Below are 18852 nucleotides of genomic sequence, written 5' to 3' on the forward strand. Positions count from 1 at the left end.
ACACTGCAGGGGACAGTTCTATATCTCACGTTCTACTGGGCCAATAGACAAAATTCAAATTGTGTTTTCCATGTCTCAAAAACACAACTTAGAGTATATATTAGATTTATATATAGCATTGTTCCAACATAGGTATTTTGACACAAAATCAGACTTTTTCTGAAATAACATCAATTCTTTTCCATATTTTGATTCTACAACTCAAATTATGCACCATGCGATATAAATTCCAAATTTATCCAAAATGCTTATTCCGATTCAAGAATAGTCAACATAAAAAAAGAGACAGAAATGTCAGATAAGCAAAATTAAGAGCCAGGTTTGTCTGAAATTGACTTTTAAGAATCAAAAATTGTTTCTAAAAAACCTTAATGTCCATATTAATCCTGGAAATTTTTATTTTTATTTTTTATTATTATTTTTTTTCCATTATTTTACCTTAAAATTAAGACCAAAATTAACTATCATCACTTGAAATCAATTGTCCTTTTATCTTCTGTCACTATTTAACTCCATCACATGGATCTTTATTTTGTGTCTGAATTACAAATGCTTCATTTGCACTATCCGCTTTCTACATACAGGGATCTCCTTCTCAATACAAAGAAGTGAATTATCTCATTTCTTAAATGATTTTTAAATAGACTCAGCTTTTCTGCTTTCAAGGTTAAAAACCTACATCTTAGATTAGGAATGACTAAAGCAGCAGTCTCTAAACTATTTAGCCCATAGGCCATATTGGCTCTTTCACGAAGATTCGAGAGCCAATATCGAGTTAATTCATCATACCACGGCGATACAATTATGATGAACAGCATACATGTTGTTAAACAAGAGAGTGAGATTTTTATGATTGGATTTATAAGCTATGATCTCACAAAAAGTCTTGTTTTTTGGGCTTTCATGCAATTTCACCTAACATAAATTTCTTAAAGCTGTTTTTAAATATTTACAAAAATATATTTTTGTCTCAGAATGTTACACATTTCTTTGATTTACTTTACTTTACTTTTCAATGGTTTTACCTCCCCATTGGCACAATTTATCAGCGCATTTTACTTACATTTTGGTCAAGTGCAAACTTTTGCCCATAAGTATTTCATATTCTGGATAAGTTTTGTGTGAAAAAAAAAAAAAAAAAAAAAAAAACTCCAAGATTAAAATAAATTACATCATGTACAGAACAAAAATTAAGTTTAAAATAAAATCACTACTGAAAATTTCTATCAACCAACCTGGAATACTACTATGAAAGTAGGAAAGATAACCCAGAAAACCTTTATTCTTGTAAAATGTATCATGAGAATTTTTTATTTTCTTGTGTGCAGTAAAAGAATTATTGTAATCGGGAAAAATTTAGAATATCGTATTTCATTGAAAATATCAATTTTGACCTCTCTCGAATCCATCAGAATGATTTTTTTGGGGGGCGGGATGTATGTGACATCTCTACATACGCACAGAATACAGTACCATTTTCCCAAAATGGGTTGCAAAATATATTCAGGAGATATATTTTTTTGTGAAGTCTGTACTGCGTATGTATGTATCTTGCATAATTCAGAAACGAGTGCTCTCAAAATGTTGAAGGTTTGTATATTGGACTGCCCTTTTTGATTGCAATTGGCTGCCTTAAAATTCTCTCTCTCTCTCTAGATATATATATATACCCACTCTGTTACCAGGCTCAGTAAGCTCATTTTTTTTATTCTTATACAATTGAAAATTGTGCATTTTTTGCTCTAAAAGTGACCAAATTATATTTTTCTTATTCAATTAAGGATTTTACGACTTTAGTTAATCTGCATACACTAGTTGTAGAATTATCAACAATTTAAAAGTTACTCCAGTGCTACTAACTAAGGCACTATTTGTTTATATTTTAAACTCTTGCTTTGTTTGAAGATGTTTCGAGTTTTTATGTATTTTTTTGTCTTGCTGTGAATTGAGAACTGAATTGATTGAATGAGAAATATATCTCTAATGAAATTTGAGGAAACAAGTTTAAATGAAGAGCGGCAAAACATGTATGCAATTTAAAGGACATATGAGGAAGTCATTCGTGTCTAAATGAGATTTTTTTATTTTGAGTGTTACAGTACTTCACTCATTGTAAATTTAGAAACAGTTGTATAATGTTTATAAGATGCTTTATAAAGAACATGTATGACAGGCAACACATTTCTAGATTATCTATTATATAAAATAGTTAATGTGTATGTTATTTGTACTTTAAATTTTATAACATTATTCTAAAGAAACCCCTGGTGGGGCAGATCATTAGTGCTCTTGGGCCAGATTCAGCCCTCGGGCTGTAGTTTGGAGATCCCTGAACTAAAGATAATTTTTATGCCCCAGTTATACCTAAAATTACTGATTATGTCAATGAAAACTAGACGTCGATTTACACACAGGAAAATGCAGTTCCGATTACTGCATTGCAGCCAGAAAATTGATTGCATTTTGATATATGCATTATATTAAGGTGATTCCACATTGAATTAATTCTACCAAAACCAAAAAATGTGGTGGGCTTAGAAAAACTTCTTAAATAGAGTTCTATTACATAATTAAAAAATCAATACTTATGTTATCACATCTGTTGGATCTTTTTCATAATAGCACAACAAGGGAGAGGGGTCTTAAACATAAGAAAAATGTTGCTTAGGTTAGTTATTTCAATAAACAAAGAACTATACAAGAGTGGCACATTTTAAAAACTTATTATTGGTAATACTTTGAAAATATGAACGTTGTCATAAAAGATAATGACATATTTTAAAGGAAACATATGGGGAACAAAATCAATTCAAATAAATTTTTGCCTTAAATAAATTTTATAATATTTTCTGCTGGAAGAAACAAGTTGGCATGCATACCATTTACAGAAACTAGTTTGGTGCATTATATTATACACTGGAAAATATCCCACTTGCTAAATAAGAGATGATTCAGAATGCTTTCAAACCTAAATGAAATATTTTTCAGTACTTCCTCGTTTAAACGAGCACTGCATTTTTCACCAAACTAAATAAAATTAATTATAAACTACAGTCAAAAGTCGTTAATCCGGACTCGTCGGGACTTCGGCGATTCCAGATTATAGATCATCAGTTTAAATCTGGTAGGACGGCATGCAGAAATTACAAAATTAAAAATATGAAACCGTAATTTATGAAATAAAGAACAATTATGATCTAAAGGATATCAAAATTTACAAAAAGAAAAAGCTTAATATTTATTTGTTTACTTTATTAAACATTTCTTTCAATATAAAAGTTGTTTAAGTTGCTTCGTTTCATGTGATAATACTTTCTCTTTAATTCTATTAAACAGACATAATTTCTTGTTTAGTTACAAAGTTCCGCTGTTGAAGTCCTATAATTGCTGTGTTGAAAATACTGACTAATTTGTCAATGGAAATTTTTTCGTTTTCAATAACCTCTGGGTCACTTTCTTCACTATCGGAAGCGAATAATAATGATGAGTAACTTGATTTAAATCATATCAAAGACGGAGTACATCAAGATGAAATACTACATTTAGTAAGGAATTATAAGCCAAACAAAATAAAAACATCTGCCCTGAAGATAAGGATAGTGCTGACAGCTCAACTTCCAATTCATTGTGCGCCGTGGCGTGAAATTGATAAACAGATTTCGAAACATACTTTCGCTTTGTAGATCCTTTACATATTAGTAAATATATATTGGAAATTCTATTTGACATAATCGAAAGTTCAAGCTTACTTTTATAAAATTGCTCTAACAGTCTGCAAAAAATAATAAGCCAGATCCAATTCGAAGATTAAGGAACAACGCAATCTGCAACATTAACTGAATTAGATAATTTTAGCTTAGCTTATATCGTCCGGTACACATTAAACGCGCATGCGCACACACATATTTGCAGCCGTAAAAGTCTTACGCGCACTCGTAAATGCCTATGCGCATGCGTGAACGCGATGCATGCACAGAAAGTTTGTAGCTTTGAGGTCCAGATTATAGATCATTCCAGATTATGGGTGTTCGAATTAACGACTTTTGACTGTATTACATGCAAATTTTAAATGTTGGTAAAGGAGTGTCTGCTTTAGTACTTAGCCTGTGTAGCTACTAATGCAGAGACTAAATTTATAATTAGCCTGTGTAGGCTTAAGTGAATTTATGGCTGCTTTAACAAGAAAGTATCTATGTTTCTTATCCTTCATCAAAAACTAGCCACAATTCAAAATTATCTTACATTTTTTTTTTTTTTTTTTGGATTAAGGTTATCTAATATTTACTTTAGACTAGTGGAAGTACCCAATGGCAGTTAAGTTAGATTGAGGGCAATGCATCTAACAACAGAGAGAACGATACCCCTGTAATCCTTCTCTAATAATGATGCAAAAAATACGATTCATAGTGATACATTTTTCAGTCTGATGGGATATGGAATCCACATAAAAAATTTTCATAGAAAAACAAACTAATTCTCTCTCATTATAATCAGCAACAATGGCATGCAGTTTTTAATGATTTTCCTCTTTCTAATCAAATGGTTGTAAAAGCTCAAGTTCCATCCCATATTTCACCTATAGTCAATTTTTATAGATTGAATGTGACAAAAAATTTATCATAATTAATCAGAAATCAATAATGCAAACAAACAAACAGACAATATTCCTTATATATGTAGATTTTGTAAAACTTATGAATTTTTGATTAACAAACTCTACGATTTGAAAGCCAGTAGAAGCAACACTTTTCGAAATAAAGCATTTTTATCTCCAACGCACAAGACTGTTGCCACTCAGGAAAATGAGTGCGAAAATTAATGTTTTTGGAGTTTTTAATTAATATCTTGCCTAATTAAAGTTGTACGCATTCGAAATGGCTTCCCATGAATTTCTGGAATCTGGAATAATGCATTTAATGTTTAGAAATGCTATATTTTTATTTCATTGTAAAACTTAAAATTTTTTTCTTAACAAACTCCATGATTTGAAAGTGAGCAATGGCAACAACTTTCGAAATAAAGCAGATTTTTAGCTCCAGCTTGCGAGACTGTTGCCACTCGGAAAAATGAGGGCGAAAATTATCCTTTTTCAGAGATTTTAATTAATATCTCTGATTTTAGCTACTTTTTTTTTTTTTTTTTTTTTTTTTTAAGAAAAAAGTGGACGTCAACTTTTTTTAGGACCCAGAAAAGAATAGTAGAACATTTGGTGACATAAACTATAGTACTGACTGAGTAATTAGCGAACAAACACACAGACTTTCTTCTTTAAACATATATATATAGAGAGAGAGATTAAGGTTTAAGACATGTGGCTTTTGTTTCTTTTTAATCACAAATAAATGAGCTCTCTTGTGGTAACTATCTTTGAAACTCATCAATATTTCTGAGAACATTGCCTATGACAACCAGTTTCATAGAAAATCAAAATTACATATAGAATTCTCATCTTAGGAAAGATTCACTGTATTTTAAAGGTTAAGAAACAAATTACATCATTAGCTAAAAAATATGCTCAATTTTGTTAACTTACCTACAACTACATAATTCAGTTTGAATGTAAAGATACTGTTTTTCTTCCCAAGCTTTGTAAAAGGTAACACAGTTTGGATGACTAGGTAGTTGTTCATGCTTCTGGACTTCCTGTATTTTCCGTGCTCTGAAATCACAATAAAATTTATTATTATCAAATTTTGCAAACTATCAACATTTATACAGTAAATAAAGTAGACTTAGAAACCTGTCAGATCTTCCAGTAAATTTTTCTTTAGCACGTTTGACTGCATAATATTTTCCGTCTTCTTTGCATTTTACTTTAAAAACCTATAACAACAAGTATAACCTAAATTAAAATTTTCAAATAAAACAACAAAAATTGTTACTTGCAGATCTTCGAGGCAATTAGTTTTCCAAAATTTTACACACACACACACCAAGAAGTGAGTTAGTTTGTTGGGTGAACCAACAAACTAACTCACCAAACTAAACACAAATTTTTAGCAGCAATGATTCTGCAACTGCCACAGGAATAGCTAGGAAACAATTTTAGCAGCTCCAATATTTTTGTCACATATATTCAGCAAAATGAGATTTCAAGTATGATATTTTAGAAAAGTGTTTTAGTGCCTTTTAAGAACTTCAACTGAAACCATTCTACTTTTTTAGAGAATTATCAAAGTACCTAAAAATTTAGTTTACATGAGATCAATCCTATACACAAAAAAACTCGCCAATTAAAAAATTTTTATTGGGTCTTCTGATCTAGTCTTTAGTTTAGCAAACTTCTTCATAAAGTAGAAATATTAATCATTACAAATATTTAATTGCTTCTAGTACTACTTGATTGATAATTTTTTCTAATCAACATTAGATAAAACATAATGCAATCAAAAAAGGAATTTTTGATTTATTAAACCAGTTTCTGTCATAGATCTTTTCTTTTTTAGGTATTGTTTACTAGTACAGTATCATGTAAGTTCATTGTAAAGTTTGATCTCATGATTGCTCAGCCAACACCCAATGCATAGCAGAATTTTCCTTTTTTGGACGAACACAGCAGAAATATAAATTTAAAAAAGCATATGGAATATCATATAACAAGGAACTGAACACAAGAAACTAGCATACAAAAGATAAAAGGGCACAGATGAAGGATAAGTACAGAAAAATTTAGGGTTGCTATACTAGACTTCATCACAGTTTTCCTGAAGATCCACAAGTACCCCCCAAAATTAGTAAATAGGATTAGAAAAGATTACTAAGACAAATAATACTGTTCTTTTCAGACACAAACAGTGAGAATGAAAGTTAAAAAAACTTACATCTCCAAATGATCCAGAGCCAAGCTTACATATGACTTCAAAACACTGATGAAAGTATAATTTATTACTGCTGGAATCATATTTTGAAGATAATGCTAATATCGTAAAGAAGTATAACAAAATGTATTAAGAACAGATTGTACGTATATTACAACAGCTCAAATAAATTATTAAGATATAAACATTAACCTATACACTTTTGAAAAACTATGTGTCAATCACCTAGAGTTGGTAGGTGTCCCAATTTTGAATTTCAAGTCCTGGTGTCCTTGCTATATCTTTCAGGATGTTCAAATGTCCCGGTTTACACCTTTTTGATTTTTACTACTGCTTGTGTTATCAAACAAGTAGCGTCCCTTCAACTCAGCACACAACACACTGTGTTCCTTGCATATTCTCATAGTTTTCAGTCTGCAACTGTACACAGAGATGTTTTGATGATTACTCAGATCAGTTGATTACAAAGCATTTCACGACAAAGTTGGAAAAGATAATATTTATTTAGATATAATTTATTTCATTTTTTTTCAACTGATGTAAATACATTTTTACTAATTAAATTTAAGCTAGTAATTCCTTAAACATTGTTTCTAAAATTAATGAAAACGTTTCTAAATATTTTACAATTTTTTTAGCCCTGCCAAAGAGAAAGTGCAAATTTTCCAACAAATGTGGCGAGAAATACTTTTTTATTGAAAAATGCACAATAGAATATGAAGGCTTCTGCAAACACAGTAATATATATTTAAATATTTAGTCATGCGGGAACTTCAGATATAAAAGATCACACTGGAAAGGAAAAACATAAATCCAACATATGATCCTCAAGTATAAGTAAAACTCTCATGAATTATTTTGTAAAACATGACAGTTTAAACTGCAGCAATCTTTTGCTTCTCCAGACTGTTTTAATAAGATAATACCAAAAATATTTACAGATTTAAAAATTACTACACGCTATGCTTCAGCTAAAGCAAAAACAATATGTTTGATTACACAAGTCTTGAGCCTCATTCGGTTGATCTCATTTATTAAACTTCTCAACTTCAAAGTTACTCATTTTATAGCATCAATACTGATGCAAGTAATGATAATGAAAAAATAAAAACCCTTTTCATCTCTGTATTAAATATTATACCAAAACAGGCATAAATATAAAATTATTGAAATTACAAAGTTTAAGAGGAGAGATATCAGATACGGTCATCAATTTCTGTATACAGATTTTAAAGGATTTAAAATTTGACATAAAGATTAGAATTAGATTTGGAGGTGATAATGTTATCATTGATTTCAGAGGCATGGTACTAATTATGCGTACAATAAACTAAAAACAGAAATTAGAACAGATACTGGATGAACTGGGTGACCTGCTCGCATATTACATACTATCTGGTTGTAACCAAAGTTTTCAGCCAAAAAATGTTCTTAATAAAGTTGGGGGGGGGGAACACAAAAGCAGTACTTTTAGTGCAGGTAGTAATCAACATCTTCGGCCCAGAAACATGGTGGCCACAAGTCCAAAAATAGATCACTCTTATTTCAGATGTCCTGTGCAGAACGGAAGATAGCACCAGAAAGATGTAGCTGCAGGTGTGAAAAAAGGTAGAAGTCCAAAGAAGCCATGTCAGGGCTATATGGTAGGTGTGGCAAAAGATAAAATTAGAGTCCCTACAGAGTCCATCTGGTGAATGCAGACACATGTGGTCTTGCATTATCTTGATGGAACTTTACCTGTTTGCACCAGATCCCAGTTTGGTATTTTTCTTTGATAGCAGCATCAATACGGACTAGCATCTCACTGTATACCTACTGTCAAGGATTTTACCTCTTTCCAGATACTATTTGTGGATAATACAACAGCAATCCCACCAGATACTAAGCAAGACCTTTTTGTTAGTCAAATTGCGCTTTGTGACGCAGCCAACTGGCTCACTGGGTGCAGACCAACCCAATTTTCAGTCTGTGCTGTTGAAGCAAATCTACTTTTCATCACAGGTGACGATTGAGTACAGAATTCTGTCCTTGTGTTGATATTCGAGCAGATTAGTGCAGGCTCAAACATGTGTGTCCTTACCTGCTTAAGTCAGCTCATGCAGCACACAGCAATTGAACTTGTACATCAAGTTTATGCAATGCGTAATGCAACCAATGGCCATTGCACTAACATGTAACTCCCTAGCAAGCTCTCGAGTGGTTGCATACTGATCTTCTTCCACAAGTTCTTGCAGGCAGGCCTCATCAACATCAGCAGGCCAGAGTACTCTGCTTCTTGAATGTCATAGTCTTTGTTTTTGAACTTCCGGTACCAAATCTTCACAGTGTCATGTGATGTAACATCAGTACTTAAAGTTGTACACATGATTTGGTGACATTCTGTAGCTGACTTTTTGCAACAGAACTGGAAATAAATGATGGTTCTAATCTGGTAGCATGATAGTCCCATTTCAGACATAATAATAATATGATAACGATATTTATATAGATAATATTTTTTACAAATTTAACAACACACTTTTCTAAAGCAAGTTTCTTTCTTTCAAATGCCAAAAATCATTTGACAAAATATGATTAAACATGCGAACATGAACTGTTTGCTCAAACGATATTTGTGGTGGCAGGAAACTTTTGTTAAAACAGATATAATACAAACAGCAGTAGACTAATTATCATGAGACATTCATCTAATAATTCAAAAAATATTTATTTATTTTGTTATGTACGCTGTCAGGACACAAAAGTTAAAAAATTTCTGAGAATTTGCTAGAGCAGAACATAAAACTTTGCTCTAACATTTTAAAACAAGATGGATGTCTTTGTTACCAGCTATTATAGAAGCTTTAAATGTTATTACATAGACTGAGAATGTAGCAACGGAAAAGTTGAAAATTCAATTTTTACCCTTTTAAGTTAAATCTGTGTTAAGAAAATAATATTAATAATAAAGACTTTCATGAAGAAGTAATAAAATAATAAAATTTTAGAAAACAATGACCGAATATTTGAAACTGTGGACAATACAATTAAAGAAATACTTTGTATTTTCTTGGATGACTTAATATAGTGACTTATATATATTTAACTCATTATATTAAGTCTTGGATGACTTAATATAATGAGTTAAATTGCATAAATCTGCACAAATAATTTTTTCCATATCATGTCACAACGATAATGAAAAAAGAATATTTTCTTTGAATGATCGATGAGAGGATACTGTTGAAAGTATTCTTCACTGCTTAGAAAATTAGGATTTTAATTGTTGTGAAATGCATACTTACTGAATAATAAGACCCAGTTAAAAAGTAAAGAAAAGGAATAAAAGGTCAGTTTTATTTTTGTGATATTTTAGTAACATCTGTGAGATTATTTTTATGGATTTAATTTTTGTTCCAAAAAATATATTCCTTATAAAGATGCAAATATGTTTTATATATCATACATATATACAAAAGTATACATTTTGTTCTTAATAAATGTATTGTATGTTACAATTTGAGTTTTTTGGAGGGCTCGTTGGGTCCCAGTTTATGACATTAACTACATATTAAATTCTTTGTACTTTTCTGTTAATGGTGCACCAGAGACCAAATGTAACAGCCTATATATATATATATATATATATTGAATAATGAACAGTTGCACAATGACGACATTTACACAACTCTCTCATTTTTTCAAGCAAAAACAGATCGCTGTGCACATGCGGAGAACAACAGTTTCATTCTCCCCATATACACAGTGATCTCCTTTCACTTCAAAAAGTTTCAGAAAATTGCATGAATATATGCATAACATTGGACTTTCACACATCAAACATTATATGGATGTTTATGTTTAGCACTAAGTGGTACCCTGTTAACAGAAAAAAAAAAGTACAAATTCTTTTAATACAGAGATGCTTCATAAAAGAGATCCGATTCCGAAAAGCAGTTCATAAAAAGGATACATGATGCTGAATCTCGAAAACTGATACTCTGGGCTTGGTCTGAATAGCCGCTTTGATTAGAAAATAAACGACTCACAGAAGCACAGCCTTTACCTTGAACTTTTATTCTAGGGGTCGGAGGTGGCTTTGATGCAGGAAAACTCAGCCTTTCCTAATTAAGTCAAAAATATCATTTAAGAGTTTATCACTATATATAAATGTCCTATTAAAATGTTGTTACAAGAGATATAAAAACACCTTATACAGTCAAAAGTCATTAACCCATAATCCGGACCTCAAAGCTACAAACTTTCTGCCCATGCGTCGCGTTGACGCGTAAGACATTTACGGCTGCACATAATACGTTTACGCATGTGCGTTTAATGTATAACGGACAGTATAAGCTAAAATTATCTATTTCAGTTAATGTTGCAGATTGCGTTGTTCCTTAATCTTCGAATTGGATCCAGCTTATTATTTTTTGCAGACTGTTAGAGCAATTTTATAAAAGTACGCTTGAACTTTCGATTATGTCAAATAGAATTTCCGATGCTGGAGCTCCCAAAGGATCTACAAAGCGAAAGTATGTTTTGATGTCCATCAAACAAAAAGTGGAATTGCTGCAAAAAATGGATAAAGGCATATCCTTTGTTTCTCAAACCATTCCAAAATCTGTTTATCAATTTCACGCTGCTCTGCGGCCGGGGGGGGGGGAATGCCAAGGCACGCAATGAATTGGAAGTTAATCTGTCAGCACTATCCTTATCTTCAAGGGCAGATGTTTTTATTTTATTCGGCTTACAATTCCTTACTAAATGTAGTATTTCATCTCAAAGTACTCCCTTTTTGATATGATTTAAATCAAATTCCTCTTTATTATAATTCGCTTCCGATAGTGGAGAAAGTGACACAGATGTTGTTGAAAACAAAACAATTTCGATTGACAAATTAGTCGGTATTCTCGCCACAGCAATTATAGGACTTGAACAGCGGAACTTTGTAACTGAACAAGAAATTAGTTAAACGTTTAGATTATAATTGTTCTTTATTTCATAAATTATGGTTTCATATTTTTAATTTTAGAATTTCTGCATGCCATCTTACGAAATTTAAACTGATGATCTATAATCCGGAATCGCCGAAGTCCCGACGAGTCCGGATTAACGACTTTTGACTGTATAGTACTCGTGAATTTTTAAGGTAAACTGTTTGCTAAAAATTTCATCAAAATAGTAGCAATCTAGATATAAAAAAATAGAACTTTCTGATTATCCACACTTCTATAAAAAATTTGAAAACTTATAATGACTTTGGAAAGCATTTGTGAGCTTGTTGGTAGTTTTGGTGGAAAATGTTTAAGTATTGTAATGTCTGAAATGTTTGGATATCATCTCCTGAAATACCTTTTTTTGTCCATTTCTCCAAATATGTAACAGTAGTCTGATAAGATGAAACAATAGCGTCTTGAAATTCAATAACTTCGTATTGAAATACATCTCTATTCTCTTCAAGTTTTTCTAGGTTTATATATATATATATATATACTTATTGAAATAAAGTTATCCTCTATCTTGTTCAACACTGAAACTTTCAGAGCATGTACTGAAGCAATTACATCAAATATAGACACAATTTGATTTTCAGTTGTCGTAATAACTTTATTCTAGGCTTTTTTTTAAAGTGAAAATAGGTCGACGTGTACATGGATACCATGTATGAGCAATTCTTAAAACGCGGCAAGCAGTTTGCGATTCTGCACTTTTTCCCAATTTCGCACCTAATCTTCGTTATGATTAAGCCCTTTTGTTCCATAAAAGTTAAAAGTTCTAGCATAAGCGTAATTCGGCTAGCAGATTGTTGAAAAAAAATGTTGAGTTAAAAAAAAAAACATGCCTTTACTTTGTGAAAACAAAATGGCGTCCAAGCAAAAACTAGCAGATTGCTGTAGCAGGGTTGGCCGCCAAATTTTTGCCAAGTTACCATAATCCAAAGATTAACCGAATACTTTTCTTGAGACTGAAAATAAGCCTTCGGTGGCAAAAACATTTGGTCAATCCCTTTCAAGGGCAGGACCATCTTGTTTGTGAATACCCTAGTATCATTAACCCGGCAGAAGGCGCGCACCCAACACTGACGTTGGAGATCGCGCGGGGTGACAATGTCACCCCAATCAGTTTCATTAGGAAAATGTGTTATATATTTTATAGAAATCATGGCTGATCTTCGGAATATGGTAACAGGTAGTTTGGCGACATTTTGGAGGCGATAAAGGATACTACCTAGGACTTTGGGAATAATGTGAGAAGTACTCAGTTCCGATTACGCATTATTTTGTGTGAGGGAAACGAGAGATCATGAGATATGTCATGTGACATTAATGGACGAATCACTGTTCTTTAATCGGAACAGGGGGTAAATTCGTAAAAATATCTGCTATACAGCATTAGTTTCATTCTATGTTCTGTGAAACAGTGTTGCTTAATATTTGGATCCCATGGCCGTATATAAAGTAAATCTGAAATTTTTATTGCGTTTATGTGTAATTGAAAAGAATTGCTTAATTGCGGATAAGTATGAATGTCAAACATGTGGGTATGAAATGAGATTGTGTGAAAGGAAAGATATTACAGATAAGTTTGAATGGCGGTGCAAGAAATCTGGTGAAAATGGACATTTTGTGATCTGCCATGCACTCAAGATTCTGTAGAAGATTAGGTAAGTTAGTATTTTTAATTATTTGAGGATATTATTTTTATGCATTGTTCTAAATGTAAGGAGTAAATAAATTAATATGGTATTATTGGAAAATTGTTATTAGCAATGATTTAGTTTAAAGTAATTAGGATTGTAAGCTAATTTTTATTAATTTAATGATCGTGATTTTGAGAGTTATATGTATGTAGTATTTTGGAATATGCTTGAGTAGAAGTAAATGTGCATAAAAAGAATTTAAGTATTTGACATTAAGTATTTGGAACCATTTTTAATGTTTGTGTTAGAAATTGGCAGGTGAGGTTTATAATAGATAATTTAGAGGGAAAAGTTTTTGGATATTTCATTTATTTTATACGTGCAAATGTTCATCCTTGGAAAGGGTATATGCTTTTTCGCGATCAGGTAATTTCATATATGTCCTTTTTACCGAATTTAAAGATTCATAAAATTTTCATGCATTTTCGTGAAATTTTTCTAATTTATGAGAAAAAAAGCAGTGTACAAGGATATAGTGAAGAGTGTGCGCAATGCCATTTTTGTGCAATTCTGGGATGTTTTTTTAAGTAAAAATAAGTCGATGTGTATATGGTTTAATTATATTTTAATTAAATTGTAGTTATTTTGTGAATTATATGTTTGTAGCAATATGGTATACGTTTGAGTCTATGTAAACGTGCATGGAAATAATTTAAATATTTGACAGTAAGTATTTGTAACCATTTTTAATGTTTTGTTATGAATTTGTTGGTGACGTTTATAATAGATAATTTAGAGGTAAAAGTTTTTGGATATTTTATTTATATTATACGTGGAAATGTTCATCCTTGGATAGGGTATATACTTTTTCGCGATCAGGTAATTTCATATATGTGCTTTTTACCGAGTTTAAAGATTCACAAAATTTTCCTGCATTTTCGTGCAAATTTTTGTAATTTATGAGAAAATAGCAGTTTAGATGGATAAAGTCAAGAGTGTGCGCAATGCCATTTTTGTGCAATTCTGGGATGTTAAGTAAAAATAAGTCGACGTGTACATGGTTACTGTGTATGTGCGATTTTGAAAAACGCGGCAAGGAGTTTGCGATTCTGCACTTTTTCCCAATTTTGCAGTTAATAATTGTCATGATTAAGCAGTTTTGTCCCATAAAATTTCTAGCATAGGTGTAATTTGGCTAGCAGATTGTTGGAAAAAGTGTTAAGAAAATAAAAAGAAAATAAATGTCTTTACTTTGTGAAGACAAAATGGCGGCGAAAAAAAAATAGAGGGTTGATGTAGCAGAGTTGGTCGCCAAATTTTCGCCAAGTTACCATAATCCAAAAATCAACTGAAATCATTTGATTATAAACAATAATTGCAATATTTCATTTAGAAACTATACTTCTTTACTTAAAAAACTTATTTCAATATTTAAGGAAAAAAATCCATTCAAAATAAGTATATACCTAATCAGGAGTCAGAAGCTAACATACACTTCTGGCAAACACAGGAAGAATGAATTTTACACGAAAAATTATCACATATTTTGCAAGAAATTATAGTTTTATTGTCTTTGGATCTTGGACACATAGCACGTCGGACTTTGTCGAATTTTGGTTTCTTTGATGGGTGTTCTTCTGATACACTAGAAGTCGCATTATCGATGCTTTCACGAACCACTTTAGGAAACATTGACATATTTTTTGTAATCTCTATGTAAGGCGCTGTCTAAGAGATATAGCCAAATTTTTTAGGAATTTTCTACTATTTCCATATTGTAAGGGAGAGGTCTTTGTTGGGAATAAAGTAACTCGGGTATTTATTGCAGTGATGTTCAACACAGTAAAAGACGACCATCGGCCATCTGTTGGTTTTTCGAGATGTCGAATATAATGATAACATTTCATCAACTTTATCTACACCACCTTTTGTTGCATTATGAAAGTAAATTATTTCTGGTTTCTTCGTATCATCACTTTTATCAATGGCATCATTGCAATGCATTGTAGATAACAAAACTACACATTTTGATTTTTTAGGCACATACGATACTATTGTCGCATTCTTTTAGAACCCAAATATAGATAAATAACCGTTCCTAGTTTTTCTTTGGATGAACTTGGTGGGAATTTCAGCCTTGTTTCTGTTCAGGGTTCCTACAATAGTTAACTTCTTTGACAAAAGTTCTTTTGCTAGAGGATAACTTGTATACCAATTATCCATTGTTACATTTCTGCCCAAACAAAGGGGTGCACAGGCGTTTTGTAATTTCAAATCTAAAGTGACCTTCCGACTGTTGTCTTGCGTATATCTCCATGTTATAGCTGCAGAAAGTTCTTGAATCTACTAAGGCAAATATTTTGATTCCATACTTCGATGGGTTGCTGGGTATATATTGACAAAAGGAACACCACCCTCTAAATTTCTCTAATTTTTCTTTGATAGTAGCATATTTACCAATAAGGTATATCTTTTGGCAATTTTCATTGAAATCGGTAAAAAATTCTCTCGTAGCCGCCAGTTTGTCCAATTTTTTCCGAGCTTCAAGATTGGTCACATTGTCTAACCGCAGACACCTGAGAAGAAATTTAAATCTTTTATATGACATTGTGTTCCGTAAAATTGCAATGCCTGTTTCAATTTTCAGTAGCCCACAAATCTTGCGTATTTTTATGTGATGATTTATGCAAGCCGTACAGATGTAAAAGCCCAAAAAGTGCTCTAATTTCCACATCATTTGTCGTAATATTTTTCCAATACAGTCAAAAGTCGTTAATTCGGACACCCATAATCCGGACCTCAAAGCTACAAACTTTCTGCGCATGCGTCGCATTGACGCATGCGCGTAAGATCTTTACCGCTGCTAATTTGAGTGTGCGTGTGCGCAAAATACGTTTACGAATACTCGTTTAATGTATAACGGACGGGATAAGCTAAGCTAAAATTATCTAATTATTTATTTCAGTTAATGTTGCAGATTGCGTTGTTCCTTAATCTTCGAATTGGATCCGGATTATTATTTTTTGCAGACTGTTAGAGCAATTTTATAAAAGTAAGCTTGAACTTTCGATTATGCCAAATAGAATTTCCGATATATATTTACTAATATGTAAAGGATATACAAAGCGAAAGTATCTTTCGGAGTCCATTAAACAAAAAGTGGAATTGCTGCAAAAAATGGATGAAGTTTACCTAAACTTTAACGTTTGTTTATCTTTAACGCGGCGGCGGCGTGCATTGAATTGGAAGTTGATCTGTCAGCACTATCCTTATCTTAAGAGCAGATGTTTTTATTTTATTTGGCTTATAATTGCTTACTCAATGTAGTATTTCATCTCGTCTTTAATATGATTTAAATCAAATGCCTCGTCTTTATAATTCGCTTCCGATAGCGAAAAAAGTAACAGAGGTTATTGAAAACGAAAAAATTTCGATTGACAAATTAGTCGGTATTCTCGACACAGCAATTATAGGACTTGAACAGCGGAACTTTGTAACTGAACAAGAAATTATGTCTGTTTATAGAATTAAAGAGAATGTATTATAACATAAAAAACGAAGCAACTTAAACAACTTACATTGAAAGAAATGTTTAATAAAGTAAACAAATAAATATTAAGCTTTTTTTTTTTTTGTAAATTTTGATACCCTTTAGATTATAATTGTTCTTTATTTCGTAAATTACGCTTTCATATTTTTAATTTTATAATTTCTGCATGCCATTTTACCAGATTTAAACTGATGATCTATAATCTGGAAAAATCGATAATCTGGAATCGCCGAAGTCCCGACGAGTCTGGATTAATGACTATTGACTGTATAAATATTTGTACACTCTACAATGGATTGTATCATTTTAGCATCGAAAAACAATTCTCAACTTTCTAGAAGCTCCTTTATATTGCGTGCAGTTTCTTTTAATCCTGCTAAATGAGTTATGATTTGAGAAGACCTTTTTCACTTTTTGATTTGGTTTTCCGTTCCGCCAAACTTTTATTTTTGCTAATAAAAATACTATTTACTAAATCAGGATTTCCGTCGTCTTCATCATTCTGCTCAAATTCTCTTTCGCTGTTGTGAGAACTGTATATTTCTTTATCAGATTCATTTTTACTATCTTGATCAATTTCTCCTTCAGAAGACTCAACTTCATCTAATACAGTTCTCAAGCATTCCATCTCTTTTTCATGTTCGGTAAATTTACATTTGTAAACCATTATCTATCAAATAATCTAACAGAACCACAATGGCAACACTTGAGAGCACGCAGCTAAACTTCTACTAATGAAAAATTTCGAAGCAGTAACGGTCGCACGGGGTTACTCAGTCACCCCATTCCCTCATAGATTCCAAGAAACGATTGCTTCTCTCGCAGAAAAGAAAAACAAGCAAAAATAACAATACACATTCCAAGGGGAGTGTCAAACAGGAGGATACTAAAAGGATGATTCATTAAAATGAAATATTTCCGGTTAGGATTGTTGATTTTTGACGCATGGGTGACTCTGTGTTCCGCGCGACTTCTCCCGGGTTAAAACATTATTTTTTAAAAAATTGCAGAAATTTTTCAATGTTTCAACTCTAACAGTATAATATTTAAAGCAGAGGTTCTCAACTTTTTGACTAACGCGTTACATCTAAACAAAGATTGAAAACCTTTAGTACTACTACCAGTCTTGAAAAAAGCTCAGATCGCATAAATTTACGAGTTTTAGACAAAATCTGAATCAGAATATTGGAGTTTTAATTTTTTTGCTTCTTTGCATACCACCTATTTTCCTCCTGTGTACCACCGGTTGAGAACCCCTGATTTAAAGTATATGTCAGAAATAATCATTTCTATATCAGCTGGCAAAGCATTAGCTGATATTCTTACAGTGGTATGGATAATATGCACTGCACATCCAACTTTAATTAATCCGATTCAGGTTTTATTTAAGTTTAAGAAAAACATTATTTTATTATTAATTATTTTCTTAACTTGAATAAAAACAAAAATACAAAATACCTTTTTAGAAGAAAATGACTGTTTTGTGAAAAATTTTGGAGCAGGCAGAGGGGATTTAGTGACCGACGAAACATCAGAGACTTCATCTCTGATGCTCAAGACTCTACTTCTCAAATCCAGAGTTAATCGAAGGTACACACCATTTGAGAAAAATCAATGGAAAATATTCTAGAAAACTCAAGATCTGTAACAAATAAAAAAATTCTGAAATAATCCCTGAATAAACAAATAAAAAAATCACAATCAATGACAAATATTATTATAAATACTTTAAGACAAACTCTAATAATGTAAAAAAATAACTTTCGAGCAACTAACATTAAATTAGAACTTAGAAACACTTTTAAGAAAAAGAAAGATAACTGCATAAATATGGACTGACACTCACAAAGTGCATGTGACAG

At 31.7% G+C, this 18852-nt stretch overlaps 1 protein-coding gene across 1 annotated transcript in view; it reads right to left on the minus strand.

Moving 5' to 3' along the window:
- Positions 1-18592, minus strand: part of Myt1 (protein kinase, membrane associated tyrosine/threonine 1) — a gene marked incomplete at its 5' end in the record, with an annotated part of 53246 nt that extends 34654 nt beyond the window's left edge. The window contains 5 exons of the mRNA XM_035365514.2: positions 5534-5659; positions 5741-5823; positions 6822-6916; positions 10771-10921; positions 18449-18592. Of these exons, the coding sequence (XP_035221405.2) occupies positions 5534-5659; positions 5741-5823; positions 6822-6916; positions 10771-10921; positions 18449-18592 (599 nt within the window). The remainder of the gene's footprint in view (positions 1-5533; positions 5660-5740; positions 5824-6821; positions 6917-10770; positions 10922-18448) is intronic.
- Between the last annotated feature and the right edge of the window lie 260 nt (positions 18593-18852).

This window comes from Stegodyphus dumicola, chromosome 5 (assembly GCF_044657685.1).
Source record: "Stegodyphus dumicola isolate Sdum_Otavi_A_Nest chromosome 5, ASM4465768v1".
Taxonomy (NCBI): domain Eukaryota; kingdom Metazoa; phylum Arthropoda; class Arachnida; order Araneae; family Eresidae; genus Stegodyphus; species Stegodyphus dumicola.